This window comes from Indicator indicator, chromosome Z (assembly GCF_027791375.1).
Source record: "Indicator indicator isolate 239-I01 chromosome Z, UM_Iind_1.1, whole genome shotgun sequence".
Taxonomy (NCBI): domain Eukaryota; kingdom Metazoa; phylum Chordata; class Aves; order Piciformes; family Indicatoridae; genus Indicator; species Indicator indicator.
The window spans coordinates 64312331-64330018 of NC_072053.1; the positions used below are offsets into that span (position 1 = coordinate 64312331).

Here is a 17688-nt window from a genome sequence, read left to right on the forward strand (position 1 = left end):
CTTGCCTCTGGACTTAAAGACATGGTTTGGACAGCTTAGCCCATCAACCTGATGTTCCAAGAAAGCATAAAATGTCTATTTCCCCTTCCTTCACCCAGTAAATTTTGGATCCTCCTTTTGCCATTTTCAGTTGTGCTTGGCACAGACTGGGAGGCTTGTATACGCAGACTGGGAGCCTTGCATACTCCTTTCAGCTTTTGGAAAGTAATTGGCCATTCTAGGTTCCTGCAGTATAATAGCAAGACCAGAATGCTCCTTCCTCAAACTCACATATAGAGCTAAAAAGTGATGAGGACTTTCCAAGACCATGACAGCTCCTCTGTTTGGATAGATTGAGAAAAGGCATTTCAAATGGGCTACAGTCTAGCCTTAGTTGACCACAAAAGAGCAAAGTCCAGTGAGCTGTGTCACCCCAGGAATCGCTTACTAAATACATCTTTATTAACACTGAGTGCACAGGTGAACAGAACTTTCTGGAGTGGTACAAGAAGGTGGGATGATACTAACTCACAGAGGTCTAGCATGTACATATAATCCAAGCACAAGGATACCTTTGTGTATTTTTAACACCTTCCAACCCCTATCCCTAGGGAGAAAGTTTCAAGGCTAGACAAAGCTCTAACATCAGATCCACATTAAGACTGTTAAAAATCTCCAAATGCCTTGCTAGCTTAGAAAATATTTGCAAGTTCTGAATGGGATTTTCTAAAACGCTCCATACTGACAAAAAAACTGCCTCAGCAAAAGTAGTGAGAGCTTCACCTATGCATTGTCTGTCAGGTCTCATTTACACTTGCAAAAACTGTTTCTAGTCATGCAGAAGGATATTTAAATGAATCAGAGGAATCAAAATTCTGAATTGCCTAGGAAACCTGAACAAGACAACACCCAGAAATACACCTTCCCAGAAGCCAGTCTATCCCACAGCTCTCAGGAGAAACTTCACTTCTTTACCAACCACAAGTTTCATGTGCCAAAAAAATGTCTTCAGCTTTCTTCCAGCTGAACTGTTAGGAAGAATACTGTTGCCTTCTGCAGCAGTACAGCCATCTTTCTTCATGCTTCAGGTGATCTTCCACTTGTTCTATGAACAAGCAGGTACAGGGATCAACATTTCTAAATGTGGGGCATTTAGAAGGGGAAAATCCTTACTTCTTCAGCCTTTTGGTATGTTACAGAGCAGCAGGAAAAATTGCAAATAATACAGAAAAGTGGGTAACACCTTGTAACTTCCTGATGGCTAAGAGGAGGCATAGAATGTGCATCCTACAAAGGCTGGTAGCATATGGGCAGAGTAGTAAATTCTGCCACTCTTGAGCTGATCCTACAGCAGGGTAAGGCCACAGAGTCCAGGCTTTGAACATCTCATCTAAAGGGTATTTGTACTTTTTCTGATGCACATGATATGTGATTGCTAGTTCTAACACATGCACAAAGCAATCTGTAGAGTACACACACAAAGCAATATATAGATTAGCTGAGCACTGATTTGTGTTCCTACTGTAACATCTTTTATGAAGTATCATTTTAACTGGCAGACTCCTCTCTTAAATTTAATCATTGTGCTATTTCAAATTTTAACTAAAATCTTTGGATTTGTTGTACTATAACCAAGTTAATACTAAAATATTAACCCAGTTGTGCAACCCCAATTAATTTTTAAGGACTCAGCTGTGCACCAAGCCCTTCTCTGATCTGAGCCAAATCTGTAACTGGTGGAGTGGTATGGAGTCAGAAAGCACTAATCTATGCCCACTATTTACCATCACCTTCTCTCATTCTTTATGTTGCTTCCTGTCCTGTACAATAGAGACAAAGCTCAGAGGCAGCCCCAGGGGTTGTGCTACCTTGGGAGCATTTTCTACAAAGCACTGTTCAGCCACATTTGTAACGCAGGGGTAAAGATGAGAGCTGAGCCTGTCACTGATGCCACAAGAAATAACCAAAGAAAGATCCGATCCAGGACTTGAGCTACAAACTTCCAGTCTTGGACAACCTGGGAGGGAGAGAGGGAGAACAAACAGAAACAGTAATGAGCCCAGGACTTTGTTGATAATGCTACATATATTTAGTCTTCAAAATCCTATTTTAAAAGTTAAAGGTTGTAGTATGCTGTGTGCTAAAACTGACGCAGACCACCTTTTCAGCACCCATAGCTGCCAGTCACCCAAAACCCCAAAACAATTCCATAATTTTACACACATGGTAGTCAGACTTCTTTCAGCCTGTGCAGAAGCTTTAAGCTAAGTGCATATGTGAAGGTTTACAGACTCAAGCTTCAAGATGGCTTTAATGAGATGTGTTTCTTTTCACAGAACTACATCTCCCTTCAAGTGACAGGATTTGGCTCTAACACAGTCCTTCAAGGCAGCTATTGCTTCCAGTACAAGCGGTCCCACTGGGTTGTACTTGCTTAAGTGCTCTGTTGGCCCAGATTCTGTGCATTAAGGGGAGAGCTTTTTTTGTTGTGAGGTCTAGCACTCACAGAATAGCTATTATAAAGCAATTCAAGGGACTTCTTCTATTAAACATTATTTAAGCTTCAAAGAGAAAGCTTCAGTCAGGGACACTGTATGCTCAGATACTACATGTTTGATTTACTGCTCATCTTTCTGCTGAAGTCTTCTCAGCACAGTTTGAAAAAAAGACTTACTGTTTGCTAGGAGGGTGCTAACAGCAGTTTTCTTCTTTCCATAAGCTGCTAAGTGAACTACTCTACCTCGCATGAGATACATTTTTATGCACACAGTAATTTGCCTTTTTAAGAGCTCCATGGCTTATTAGAAGAAAAATAAAGATGGTAGTTAAGGACTAATATGAATTGATGTTAGTGAAAATCTAAAGGACCTCTACTCAAAACAGGGCAGCTGCACTATACATAGTTGCCAGGAGGCCAGGACTGAGACCTGGCAACTGCTGCCGAGCCTTCCTATAACTGTTGTGGAAGACAGACTCTCAGAGCATGGAGCATGTGACAGTTCAGAGGTTTTCCAGATTCATATGTATTCCCAAATTAAACAGGACAAAGTTAGGCAAATAATCCCAAAACAGAAATTCCTCTAGGAGAAGCTGATGTCTGTGAAGAGCAGGGACTCCCACAGCATGACGCAGTTCTCCTTGAAGCAGTGAGTTTTCCCAAAATAACATATTATTTATCTATCAGGGGCATCTCCCAGGACATGTCTTAGATGAGAGCATGAAAAAGGAAAGGCATGCAGAAAAGTTAAGAGCTTGAAAGCCGTTTCTGTCAAGGAAACTATGATCCCTCCTTTCACCTACCTGTCTTATGAAATGCTCCTTTTTAACATGCCTGGAAATGTATCGAATGGAGTCAGCTGCCTTTTCCAAAAAGGCAATAACAATTTTCTCTCCATCTTTTGCTTGCTTGTGTTTCTGCTTCCCTAGGAGCTTTGATTTCAAGCTAGTTTCCTTTTCTTCAGTCTCTGAGAAGGAGTAACGATCTACATGGCCTTTCATGCACAGCAGCCGAGGCAGCTTCTGGAGGAAAAGTCTTTTAACCCAGGGAGCCATGGGATGGTAAGTTGCTGAGGAGCGGTGGTGGACGTTGATAACAAACACAGTCACGATGATAGAGAGAGTCACAAAAATCATGATGAACAGCAGATACTCACCAATCAGAGGGATGACTTTGGAAGAAGAAGGGATTATTTCCTCAATCACTAAAAGGAATACAGTGAGGGAAACTAGAACCGATGTAGATAATGAAAGCTTTTCTCCTTCATCTGAAGGCAGGTAAAACACCAGGACAGTTAGAAATGATAATCCCAGGCAAGGAATTATTAAGAAAAGAGTGTAAAACAGTGGAAGGCGTCTCAACACAAAGGAGTAAGTGACAAATGGGTAAGAGTACAGACCGTCCTTCCTGTTGCCTTTCATACCTTTGGCATTTAAGATCTCCCATTCCCCATTATCAAAGAAGTCTTTCCTGTCTACATTTTCATCTACCAAAATTAAGTCCACCATACTGCCATCATATGTCCATGACCCAAATTTCATGGAGCAGTTCTGCCTGTCGAAGGGGAAGAAAGTCACATCCATTGTGCAGGAACTCTTATAACTGGCTGGTGGTGTCCAGGTCACTGCTCCATTGTACTTCACTATGGCTTTGGTCATCAGGGATCCTTCAAAACGCCCATCAGCACTGGGAGATGGACAGCAAGAAACAATAAGTTTAGGACTATGTTTGCCCCAGTTCTAGCCCCTCACAGCTGTGCTTTCTACCCATCACATGAAGCACAAGAGAAGCCAACATTCATACTGCCTAAAGACACAACACGCACAAGTTTCACAGACATGTCTTGCTCAAGCTCTGGTCTAAGCAGGGAGCAAGGAGCCATGCTACTTACTTTTCAAATAAAACAATGTCAGGAAGCCACAGGGACTCGGAGGGGACACGGATGGCAGTGATCCCACCATATTCCTCTGGATTCCAAGAGAGTTTGTGATCCATCCATTCCTGCAACAAGTCAGTAGAATCCTCTACCCACTCACAACAGCCTCATTCCTTTTCCCACTACAAGCCTCAAAGGGACTGCATTGCACAGCACAATGAGCAGAGTTTGGTACAGGACTGCTCAGCTGCAGAGAGACTACCAGGCAGACATGGCTGGGAGATGTTTATTCCCACAAGCACTTCCCCTCTCACTACAGGTGGGTCCCAGCAACAGCAACCCATCCCTTTGCAGGCAACCTTCACTCTGGGACAGTACTTGACTCCCACTTCAATCACCATCTGGCCCAGCCTATCTGAAGATAGTCCAGAAGGAAAGAGCCTCTTCCCTTGAGTATGGTACCTCTTCTTCCCTCTGAGAACCAACTCATGCTGGTTTTGGCTGGCACTGACCCCACAGAAGATCCATCTGGCAGGGGTACTACTACCCATGTGACAGAGAGGTGGCCTGGAATTATTTCTCAGTGGAAACCTGTCCTTTTTCAGCTATAAACTGAACACTATCCCTGCAGAGCAGATCATTGTTCTTTAATCAGGAAGACCGGCACACTATTGCAGAAAAAATAATCCAACACTGCTGTAAAGCATTTGGTTATTGTCCTAAAGAGATAACACAAAACAGGGAAAAGCTGGTGAAGTCCTGTCCATTTTCATCATGTTGAATTCTAGAAAAAGTTTTTCCTCCTCATTTGTTTTTTTTCTCAGATGGGTAGGTCCTAGCAGAGCAAACTGGAGATTTTCATGGATATGCAGTGTAAAAGCAGGTCTCTGATCTCCGTTCATTATTGATGAGGGGTTTCACTTTCTCACAGAAATAGCAATGAGAGGAAGCAAGAGCTGTAGACTGTGGTCAATACCAAGAAGCAAACGAGGAACCACTTTCCATTAAGCTCCAGCACTAAGCTCTCCAGGGATGTGGGGGCCTCAGCCTCCTCCAGACAATTTCCTCCATGTCTTAAGAATGAACCAAAAATAAATCTTCCCTGCTTCTTCTCCCGCCATATCGTTCCCTTTCTATTTTTTTGACTCCACATACAACTGGGGATTCCATAAAAACTTGTTGTTGCATTCCTTTACCATGTGGCAGCAACCCAGAGCCTCAGTAGAGACCTGAACAGAGTGAGAACAAGCATCTTCTTCCTCCAGGTGCAGGCAAGGGATGGGACCCAAGGGCATGGGCAGGTGGCTGGTAGACCCCTCCTCAAATCTGACCTAAGGCACAAGCCAAGGAGGCAGTTACCCAGGGTGGTGTCATGACAGGATTAATGGCTCCACTACCTGCACCAGAAGAGATACGAACCCACTCTCTGATTGGTCCAAATGGTGGGCATCAGCTATTAGGCACAGCCCTCCATTCCTGGTACCTCTGGTTGATGAAGGAGGGATGGGAGCTGTTCAGATGTGGAAAGAGAAGAATGGCTACTGCTGCTCTTAGCCTCAGCAGCAGAGATAGAGCATACAACTTTTAGCATGAACTTTTCTCTGTGGATCGGTATCCAGCAGGTGTTTCCAACAGACAGGGCTCATATGGGGGCACAGACTCATATATGTTCTGGACATCTCCCGTAACAGGTGCAAGGAGATTTAGGCTGGAAACATACCTGTTATGCAAAGGGATAGTCAGGGCCGACAGCACAGCCAACACAGTCAGCTCATAGCCTGCACTAACACAACAGAAGCAAATACCCTGTGAGCCACTTGGAGAAAAAAACATCCATCTACAGTTGAACTGGAACAGCCTCTCAGCCTGGGTTATTTGCTGCATCTACAATATCCCTCTTATCCCTGCCCTGCATTGATTTCTCTCCCATATGAAGTGCTCTTTCATGTCTGCAAGGCAAATTGTTGTGTCCTCTTACTAGAGCAGAAAACAGATTGTGGGCAGACTTTGAAGCTGAGCAGTTTAAAATGTGAATCTTCCTATGGGCTACGCTGACAACAATTGTAGCAGTTTCCTCCAAACTGCTGCAGACCCTCCCATTGCTCTCCACCTTCTCCAGTTCTACCAAATTCCTGTCTCTGGGCTGTCATTCAAGTGCTTAACCCACAGCAAGTGGACTGGACTCAGATTCTTGACCCTTGCTAGCAGACTCCATAGCTTGCCCAAATCCTGGTACGTTCTCAGCAACTACTAAAAGCACCTTTACACCTTCTGGGTCTGCCTACATGCATATCATCCAGTTCTACCAATTTGAGCATCTGGATGTTTGAGGTAAAAGAAAATAAAGACATTAAAAAGAAAGAAAACCTTGGATTTAAGCTTTATTCACCTACGAAAAGCCAGACTCTTGCCCCTCAACCTCACACACCCAGGGTGAGGACCAAACTTCTCTGATCTCTCCAGCTCCTGAAGAAGGACAGGGTCTGTGTAATTAGAGTGCTGGTTTGTTATAGTGTTTTTGACTTCTCCTTACCCAAATGAAAATAAGTTACTTTAATTCTGCTTAGTTTTATGGGCTTTCTTCTAGCTGTTCTGCCTGTGCATTCTAATTATCCCCCAGGCACTGGACTGCATGTGGCAACAGTTCACACTAAGCCTATGGGAATGCATAACTCCCTAAGCAGGGCACCTGGGTTAGGAGGCCATGGCTATTATAGTGCTCAGCCTGCACTCCTGGAGGCATCTGCACGTGTGAGAAGCAGAGCCTGTGCCTCACATTTTCTGCTCTTTTTGGATTTCATTCAGGTCTTGATGTTCTCAAGTCCCTCAGATGGAGAATATGTATTAGGAATGGTAACAACTACCAAGACCTCAGCTCAGAAATTCTCAGTCATGGTACTGAGGTACCCTAGGGAGCTGCGCTGGCTAAAGACTGACCACAGATTCCAAAGACCTCTAGAGAAATTAGCATGTCTATAGAGCATACTCTGCGTAGATCCTATTTTCAGTCACTGCATGAGGCAGAAGGATCAGATAAAGTTGCTTCTCCCTCACCCTGCTGCTTCCCTGCTCTTTGTTATCTGATTCTTTTGGGCTGCTGTGAAATGCTAGGCCTCACCATTGCAGCCTCAGGAGTTCCAGATGAGAACAAGGACCTAGAAAGTGTTCACATCCCCTAACAGTGGCTGAAGAGCCCAGAGCCATGGGGAAACAGGACCATATGTTACGCTCTGCTTAGTACAGGGCTGGACTCAGTTATGCACTGAGAAAGGCGAGAGTGGAAGGTGGCCGTGTTTCTACCTCCTGCAGCACATTTAGGAGTAATGGGCAACAGAAGCTGATTTCCCACAGCCAGAGTGGTGGAAAAATAGCCAAGGGGCTATGACTCTGGGGAGGTTGATACTGCAGTACAAACAGGGTGCCAGCATGGATGGGCTAACCTGAAAGTTCCATGCACAAGTACATGCATCAATGGAGAGAGAATCAGATGTCTGTCTATATTAGCATCCCAGGCCTAATGCCCTTTGGCAGCTTGGACTTGCATTTGGCCTTCTATTGTGAGTGAGTACTTCAGGTCTCTCTCTTCTACAGACATTGTAATCTGAGTGAAAATATCACCCAGCCAGAAAGATGAAGGCTGCCCTAAATCATAGGGACACTTTGCTGTCCCAGCAGACAATTCTTCCCTATCAAGAAGGAGATGGTCACACCAAGGAATGTTATGTCAAAGGCTGCAAAAGACTGTAAAATTTTTCTGGGTACATTTGCTGGAACAGAGAGAATGAGGAGTGTAAAATGAGTTGATTCCACATCTGCAGACTGCATGGCTTGGACCTGTAGCAAGAGGTAGGTGCTGCAGCCTGTAATGAAAGACAGTGGGAATGGGGAGAGGACAGGAGAGTGAGGAGTTACCTTGGTAGAAGGGCTCTGTTATTTGCCCAAGCGTCTACTGAGGAAAAACAAGGAACCTGGGATCTGGCCCTGTGCATGTGAGGGATTCTGCTACGGCAGCTGAAGGTAAGGAAAAGGTAACATCACAGCTCTTTCAGGCTAGGCTCTCAGCAGTTGGATTCAGATCAGCAGCAAATTCTTCCAGCAAACAGGGAAATTCCTGCCCTCCCTGCAGTAAGAGGAAATCTGGGCTTCTCCTTCTCCAAGAGAAAGACCGTCTTTGCATGTAATGTCCATATGGCCTTTAGGGGTTCTGCTCCACCCAAAAGCTCATCCCCACCACAGCACTACAAGTACCAGACTGAGAACAAAAACCGAGACACATTCTTCACCATCCCAGTGACCTCTGGGAACCATTTTCCACAGCATCATTTCAAGTATGGCTTGTGCTTTTTATGTCCTTTCTCTGGGATCAGCTGACATGTTTATAGATGCTCACATGGCCGAGAGAGTTAGAAAAAACTGTCACAAGGTCAGTGAACTGGTGCAATGTAATATGAACCAATGCAGTGTTCTCCAGGAGAGGAGAAGAAAGGAGACCTAACAGTTCAGTTTGCACCTTTCCCCCATTTGTATAAATTATCATCACCTCCAGGAGCAATTATGTTAGAGACATGGGATTAATTTGCCACAGATTTGAATTTGGAGGCTGGTAATATGCTGTTTTTTTCTTTCTTTTTAGTTATGCTGAAGAAATCTATCTAAGCCACCAGTCATAGCTTGGGCAAGAGAGATAGCACTTGGGTGACCTCTAAGTCTGAGAGAGGATAGTCCCTCAGGGCGCACACAGCGTCCCAGAGACAGCCATTCATATCACAAGGTGTGGCTGTCCTGAAGTACAGCTGGCTTGAGCACACAGCTGGAGGGCAGGTCAGGACAAGTGGGCACTCTGTTTCCTAAAGTCCCACCTGCCTGTCTTTCTGACCCTTCATGAACTTGGTGGAGTGAGAGGAGTAAAGAAAAAACTTCAGGCAAGATCACATGGTGCTGCTTTGTCTGGCCACTCAAAATCACAAAAGGAAATGGGTGGTAGGTTGGGCAGAAGGCTGGTACGTCTGCTCGGCTCAGCAGCCCTACACTGAGAAGAAAATTTGGTCTAATTTACCTGCTTCAGCCACACGTTGGTTGTCATCAGCTGATTCTTCTCATCCTAGAGGGACACAAAGTAAAGTGAATTGCAATACCAAAACAGCCAGCAGAAACAGACCCTATGCATAACTGAGTCCAGCCCTGTACTAAGCAGGGTCCTGTTTCCCCATGGCTCTGGGCTCTTCAGCCACTGTTAGGGGATGTGAACATACTTTCTAGGTACCTGCTCTCATCTAGAACTCCTGAGGCTGCAATGCTGAGGCCTAGCATTTCACAGCAGCCCAAAAGATTCAGACACCAAAGAGCAGGGAAGCAGCAGGGCTCAGCCAGCACGTGGAGTCAGGATATAACATGGTTGTAGACTCAAAGGATTGCTCATCTCCCCACATTGCTCAGCCTGGAGTGAGCTTGGGAACATTGCCCTGAATATGTAAATAAAGTGCTAAATAAGAGTCTACCTTCCATGGCACAAGAGGACGCTGCCAGTGAGTGTAAGCAGCACACTGTTGTGTGAGTACCTCTGGGCTATGTCCAAATTCCCCTCTTTGTGACGGTGATGGAGGTGAAAGGGAAGGGAAAATTTCCACATGGACAAAAACATGGGACTATTTGGTGCCTAGTGTCTTATTTGGTGGCCATCTGGCTCAAGATACAAGCTGCCCTCGGCCTCGATACAATGAGGCATTATTCACTGAGAACAGTGGCCAAAAGAGGACCTTCAGGTTTGCTGCAAAACTAAAAAGTTTTTGACATGTGCTCTGCATGAGGCAGGAGATCACATCACTAGCACCACATTACACTCGGTATTTTGTTCCTGATCATCTGTTTGCATTTCATGTGTCAGGTGGTAAAATTTCCATGAGAAGAATAACAAAGATAATACTTTTTCCAATAGTGTTTTCCTGTCTTCCTTTGGAGTTAGAAAGCAGCTCCAGCCCTGGTGGGCCTGGGCTGCTCAAGCTGTGCTGGCCTCCTGCTCTCTGCCTTGCCAGCAGGAGGACGTGGAGGAAAGAGGGTTGTCCTCAAGAATCTGATGTGGAAAAGCTCAGTCCAGCCTCAGGAAGCCCACAGGGTGAGGGATTCTGCTGTGCCAGGTGCCAAGAGCACCACCAGCCCTCTAGGTGAATACATGACTGTCTCTAAAAGAACAGATGTTTCACCAATCCAAACACAAGACTTACCACATCAACAAGCTGTGATATCTTTAATCCAAAAAGGACTTTGATGGTATCATTGGAGTTTTCCACAGGGCGGACCCATTTCTGATAGCCTTGAAATAAGTGCTTGAGAAGAGCGTCCTCATTTTCAGCAATAGAGCTGAAGGCAGCCACATCTGGAAGAGAGTAATAGAGTTTGGGAACATGAACATGTTGGAAAGCAGATGTGGAGAATGTCAAGTCCTGAAGAAGTGTCACAGAGCAATGATGTGAGACAAATTTGCCTCTGGGGGCTGTTGTCAGTAAAATCTGTAGGGATTTAGATGTATAGGCTCTCAGCAAAGTCAGTGCAAGGGGTCAGGAAGGCAAGACAACCTAAGTCCACCTCACACACAGAAAAAATTGTCACACCAGAGCAGTAATGACTCTTGTACTAGGTTTCTGCTTCCTGTTGTCCTTTTGTCTTGATTTGATGTACTTGCCCAGTCTTTCCTATCACTCTTTATAAGATCCACAGGCTCAGCATCAGGTGCTTCCTTTCACTCTTGAGTAGTAAATACCCAGCAAGACAAACACCATACTGAGAAAGAGTTCTGTTTTTTCAGATACTTGTGCTGTACCACAGAGAACTGTGGACACAGGGGAAATCCAGTCACTGTGAGCCAATGCAAGCTGGCTTGCTGGCTTGCAGCTAGACAGAGAAGAAAAACACTGTGGGCATCTCAAGGCCCAAGGATTTCACCTGCCCTTGGTTGGTTTCTATGGCCTCTCTGAGACAGATACTACCTTTGCACAATGATCAAGGTGGTGGGATCTCCTTGCTGGAAGCTATATGGCTGGTAAGTCAGATCTGAGGAAGCCTCATGCAGCACTTGGAAATGAATCTTCCTTCTTCACACTTGGGCATAGTGATCCGGTAGTTTTCAAATCTTGGGAAAGTAACAAAGGGGGGCAGCAAAACTTCCACCCTGGACTTCTGGAGGGCATTATTTTGGCCAGTTTAGGAGACTGTTTGACACAATCCCCCAGGATGCAATCCTGGAGGAGACAGCCAGGAAAGCTGGACATTCAAGAAGGAACTAAATGTGCAGGAGCAGACTATCCCCATGTGCCAAAAGACAGGCCAACAAGGAAGAACACCCTGGCTGAAGTGAGCTTTGGATGGAACTCATGGGGGGGAAAAAATGAGTTTATGAACTTTGGAAAAAGGGACAGGCAACTCAGGAAGACCACAAAGATTTTGTGAGGTTGCACAGGGAGAAAATCAGGAAAGCCAAAGCCCAACTACAGTTCCATCTGGCTTCTGTCATAAAAGACAATTAAAAAATATTGCTACAAATACATTAACAGCAATGGGAGGATTAAGGAGAATCTCCATCTTGTATCAGATATGAGGGGAAACATAGTGACCAAGGATGAGGAAAAGGCTGAGGAACTGAAGGCCACCTTTGCCTCAGTCTTTAACACTATGATGAGCTGTGCCCTGAGTGCCCAGCCTCCAGAGCTACAATCCAAAAACAGTGAGATACTACACCACGAGGGTGCACACAAGCCTAAAGGGCTGGAAGGGATTCATCCAAAGGTTCTAAGAGAGCTGGTAAAAGTGCTCACAAAGTCACTTTCCATCATTTTTCAGCAGTCCTGGCTAACTGAGGGGGTTCCGCTTGACTGGAGATTAGCAAATTTGACAGCCATCTACAAGAAGGGCCAGAAGGATGATCCCAGGATCTACAAACCATTCTGTCTGACCTTGGTGCTATGAAAGGTTATAAATCAGATCATCCTTATTGCCATCATGTGGCACATACAAGATAATCAAACAACAAAGCCCAGTCAGCATAGATTTATGCAAGGCAGGTCCTGCTTGACTAACCTGGTCTCCTCCTACAATAAGCTGATCCACTTAGTGGGTGAGGGAAAGGCTGTGAATGTTATCTGTCTTGACTTTAGTAAAGTTTTTGACACCATTTCCCACAACATCCTGCTGGAGAAGCTTACTGCTCAGGGCTTGGATAGGTGGACACTTCTCTGGATAAAGAATTGGCTAGATAGCCAGGCCCAAATACTTGTGGTGAAAGGAGTTAAATCCTAGGTCACAAGTGGTGTTCCCCAGGGCTCAGTATCAGGATTTAACATCTCTATCAGTGATCTGAATAAAGAAATCAAATACACTCTGAAAGTAAGTTTGAAGACAACACAAAGTAGGATAGGACTGTTGATCTTCTTGGTAGTATGAAGGCTATACAGACGGATCTAGACAGGATAGATTGGTGGACCAATGCCAGTGGTGTGAGGTTTAACAAAACTAAGTTCTAGGTCCTGTACTTGCATCACAACAACCCCATGCAACACTACAGGCTTGGGAATGAGTGGCTGGAAAGTTGCCTGGTGGAAAAGGAGCTAAGGGTGTTGATCAACAGCCAGCTGAAGGTGATCCAGCTGAAGTGTGTTCAGGTGGACAAGAAGCCCAGTGACATCTTGGCTTGTCCAGCAGGACTAGGGAAGTGACCATCTCCCCTGAGGATAAACATCAAATACTGTGTTCAGTTTGGGCCTCTCACTACAAAAATGGTATTGAGGTGCTGGAGATCATCTGAAGAACAGCAGCACAGCTGCATCAAAAACAAATCTTGTGAGGAGCAGCTGAGAGAGCTGTGCTCAAGGTAAAATTTCTTACTCTCTATAACTACCTGAAAGGGTCTCTTCTCCCAAGTAACAAGCTGCGGGACAAAAGGAAGCAACCTCAAATTGCACCAGGGGAGGATTAGGATGGATACAGGAAAATCTTCTTCACTGAAAAGGTGATCTGCACTGAAAAGGTTGCCCAGAACAGTGACTGAGTCACCACCGCTGGAGATATTTAAGAGATGTGCAGGCGTAGTGCTGAGGCACATGGTTTAGTAGCAACCTAGTAGTGTTGGGTTAACAGCTGGACCTGAGGATCTTAAAGATCTTTTCCAATCAAGTGATTCTATGACTCTGTTTTTATAGTAGCAAATTTTTGAGAAAAATGAGTCGGGAGGTGAGTTGGGTGAACAACAGCATCAGTGGACCAAAAAGCGGAAGGGGCTCATCTGGAAGCAGGAGGAACTAGATGATGCAGCCAGGGCCAGGCTTGCCCACAGCCAAGCACAGAGCCATCACGATCTGTATCTGCAAGACTTGAGACTTACACAGTCCCTGGCACCACACTCCCTCTTCCCTTTGCTACCATGAAAGGCAAAGGGCATTTCAGACCCTCTATCCTTTCCCAAATGCCAGCCCTATTCTGATGCTGAAGTCCTGACATGACCTCCACATCTTCCTTCACACACGTGAAGCACCCTCTTCAAACAATCTCTCTTTAAATACACCATGACAGAAAAAGGAACTTGTGCTGATCAGCCCTTTTCTATGGGGATTACAGCCCATATTGACGTGCCAGCAGTCAAAGGGCAACTCAAAGGGTGCTGCTTAGGGCCCACCTTGTCTCCTCACCATCCACGCCCTGCCAGCCCCAGTGTGAGCAAGACACCTGTGCCTAGATTGCCATCTATTAGGTACAGGAGGGATCCTGCAGGCAGAGGGTCAGGCCAAGGGATGGTGTGAGGAATGGGAAATGGGAGACCTCTGACAGGATGGGACACTTGAGGGGCTCACATACACTGTGCAGTGAACATCAGAGATAAGGCAGCCCACAGAAGGGTCCCTGCGCCACAAGGAGAGAGAGCAAAGAGCATCTGAGCTCAGAAGCTGCTCCAGAGGGAGAACTGGAGGCAGAGGGTACTGTTCTGGCACATGCATGGCTGAAAGAGTATGACCATAGACACTAACCCTGTTTGTCTCATCTTTCCCCAGCAGCTGCTGCCCATCTCCTGGGTGAGACAGGCTGTGCAGCCTCCTCTCTCTTGAAAGGGTCTATATGAGTCTGTGGGTAGTGGCAGACCTAGAAGGAACAGGCAAAGATGAAGAACTGACCGAAATAAAAACCTGCTCCCATGCTAGAGCTTGCCATTGGACATAATTATTCCCTAATTCAGTCTGGATTCTCTCAGAGTAGCACAAAGTCCAAGAATCACTGTCATCCCACACTTCCAGCTACAGCAGATAGATGTTCATCCCTCTTCAAGAAGCTGTAAACTCTGAAGCCTAATGATTGCCACTCTCAGGGTAACTTTACTGTCAGATGTTCTAACACAGGTTGTGCTTGTCCTCTGTTGCTGGACATTCAGTTACCAAACCCTGGACAGGGGAGTCCAGGCAGTCAGAGGAATCGTTCATGTTCCTTTCCACCTGCACCACAACCAGAGACAGGCTCATGCAGCCATCCGTACAGCTTATAGCAGCCTCTGTGGCCACTTAGTGTCTTGCTGCTTTGTCACACATCTTTGAGGCCTGCTGTTACTAATCTGGAAACCACAAATACAACACGAAGCTGCATATTCCACCATTTATTCTCACACCGGGGCTACCCCAACCTCCACCACAGCAAATGGGGAACAGATATCGTCTGTCTGTCCCAGGAAACTGGTGTGTCCCGAACACACCATGCAGTCATTGCATCTGCAACCAAACATAAAGAATGTATTTCTCCCCCCCTCACTACCCACAACCTCAGTGGTCCTGTTCCCTGACACGTAAGAGCCTCTGCAGAGACACTGGCCCCAGCCTTTTTGCTTCCATTTAGGATGTTCATAGGGATGCATGGTTGTTAAACATAAGAGAGTTAATGGGAAAGCCATTGAATAAAAGAAATCCACAACCCCACAACTTGCAGGATTAAAACCAGCTTTGTCTTAATGGTAGAATACATTGCTCTGGGTTTACCCGAGCACATCCAAGTTTACCTGCACACAGATACACAGCCACATACACTGTCACCACAGTGTCCATAGCTGTGTATGAGCTCCCTCATAGGAAATTATTTCTATTTCACAGCCCATACTTCACATGAAGTCCATGGGCCATAATTTTCCAAGAGGATATAGCAGAAAGGTGGTAAAGCTGGGTTTAGGGTTGGATGTGTTAATTATCAGCTGCAGGGAAAGCCACATAAGAGTGAAAAGGACTTGAAAAGTATCACAAAGAAGAAAGTGAGATTGGTGCCATTATAAGACAGTCTCAGTACTTGCAAGAAGACACTTCAAAAGCAGTTCTTGGTGAGAAGGAAGATATCAAGTGGAAAAAATTAGCTCATTTCATCAAGCCTTATCTGACGATTAAGCCAGAAAAAGACATGAGAAGCAGTACTGCCTTTTAAAAGAGACAGAAGCAGCTGTAGGGTTGGTGTGTGGCTGAATTAACCATAGGGTGAACAGAGAAGGCAAAAGTTAGGGAGCTCTCTGGTTACTGCACATACAAGTAACCAAGCACTGCTTGCCATCTCCCTTTAGGAGTGCTGGGGCAAGAAATCTGCTAAAGAAACATGCAAAACACCCAGAGAAATACACACGAGACACTTAGCTTTTCATCAGCTTCCCTAAGGCATTTCAGTTTACCTCCTGATGATGGAGATTCTCCTGTAACTCCCTTTAGTGACCACCCTCTCCCCAACCCCCCAGTTATTAAAACCTTGTTGCCAAACCGGCTGTGGTTACAATACAAAAGCAGCAGCTGATACAACCCTCTTTTACTAGTCAGACTACGTTAAGAAGAGAACCAAAGGAAGCCAGAATTTACCCTGTCCCACCCAGCAGCAGCTAACCAGACAGCCAACCGCCCCAAAAATCCTGAACACCGGCAGCTCAACTTGGAAAAAAAAAGAAATCACACTTACCTGAGTGACTCAGACACAGCACAAAAATCACTAGGCAAAGCATGGGCACCGCTGTGGCTTGTCCTTTAAATCTGATCTTTTGTCTTCATAAGCAAATTGGTCTCATCCTAGAAAGGGATTGAAACTATCTAGTTGAAAATCAAAGCAGACAATTGAGTCTGCAAGGCAAGGCAGCACATTTCAAGCCTTATCTTGCCTCATTACGATGCTCTGTAAATCACACTTCATTGATTTTCCATCAGCTGTCACATCCCATAAGCCTAAAATAGGGCTCCAGGTCCTAAACTCTGCCTGATTTGTTTGTGGTGGTATTTGGGTGGCTATAGCCACTTCAGGTCTGTGAGTAGAAGTGAAACAAGGTTTTAAAGGAGGAGGAACATCTTTTATTATGCTGACACATCTGGGCTAAAAACAAGGCTGCAGATCAGACCCAAAGAGAGATCATATGCCTGGAAGATTGTTCGCTCCAGCTGTACTGGTTGGTCTAATAAAAAAGGCAGCCTGCCTACAGATCTAACTTAGCTTATTCATTTCTCATACTACACTTGCTGGCTTGCAGCTATAAAATGGATTTTTGGAGGGAAAAAAACAGTCAGGTATAGGTGGGAAAACGGGGCAGATTTCTAAATTTATGTCTCATTACTCATACACAAAACATCACAGACAGCAGCAGAGAAATGCTTGCACAGCACTGTTTACTGGCACTGCTTTAACAGAGTATGTTGCTCCAGAGCTTTTTGTTTAGCAATGAGAGTGGTGGGGGCTTGATTATTTAGCTAGTTCCACTTGTAGGTGTCACTCCTCTCCAGCAGCACCTCAGACAGGGCTTCCATTCAGAAGCCACCAGAAACCGCTGATATTAAAAAGGATGTGGGTTTCTCTTTTCCTATTCCCCTGCCACATCTCTGCCAAACGATCTCAGGATCTTCTCGGTTTTCTTCCCAAGTGAAAGTCACTTTGCCATCTCTCTCCAAAGAAGTGCTTTTTTCTTGAACTTGAAAAGTTCAAGATAAAGCGGTGCAAAATTCTTCTAGGTTGCACCCAGATCTGAAGCTCCTCTGGCTTTGATTTATTCTTTATGGCTACTTGATTGCTGACTTTTACATGGGAAATTAGGGGGTTTTCCAGTAACATCCTGGCCTCTTTCTTGCAGTGGCCTAGATTCTGCTACAGTCAGAAGCCATGTGATTCAGATTTGCCTTATCTAAGCATCCTCACAGAGGATTGATAACCGGCAGTTATAGCCTTAACAGATTATTCCACTTCCTGTAATGAAAAAGATGTCGTTTCAGTGTGGTTCAAAGTACATTGCTGATACAAGTAACATTCTTGAAGTGTTCTACCACCTTATTTGTGCTGCTGTGGGCTTACAGTTTCCTTCATC

General features: G+C 45.2%; 1 protein-coding gene across 1 annotated transcript; it reads right to left on the reverse strand.

Annotated features, from left to right (window-relative positions):
- Window positions 1-1861: 1861 nt before the first annotated feature.
- On the reverse strand, window positions 1862-16347 carry CHRNB3 (cholinergic receptor nicotinic beta 3 subunit). The gene is made up of 6 exons (XM_054398254.1): window positions 16305-16347; window positions 10574-10725; window positions 9409-9453; window positions 4368-4477; window positions 3280-4162; window positions 1862-1996 (listed from the first exon to the last, which is right to left on the reverse strand). The coding sequence occupies exons 1-6, from the start codon at window positions 16345-16347 to the stop codon at window positions 1862-1864; spliced, it is 1368 nt and encodes a 455-aa protein (XP_054254229.1).
- Between the last annotated feature and the right edge of the window lie 1341 nt (window positions 16348-17688).

Coding starts and splice junctions, on each gene's coding strand:
- CHRNB3 (XM_054398254.1), bottom strand. CDS start 16,347: ATGCTTTGCCTAGTGATTTTTGTGCTGTGTCTGAGTCACTCAG. Junction 10,726..16,304: donor GCTGTGTCTGAGTCACTCAG/GTAAGTGTGATT, acceptor ACTCTCTTCCAG/ATGTGGCTGCCTTCAGCTCT. Junction 9,454..10,573: donor TATCACAGCTTGTTGATGTG/GTAAGTCTTGTG, acceptor GTGTCCCTCTAG/GATGAGAAGAATCAGCTGAT.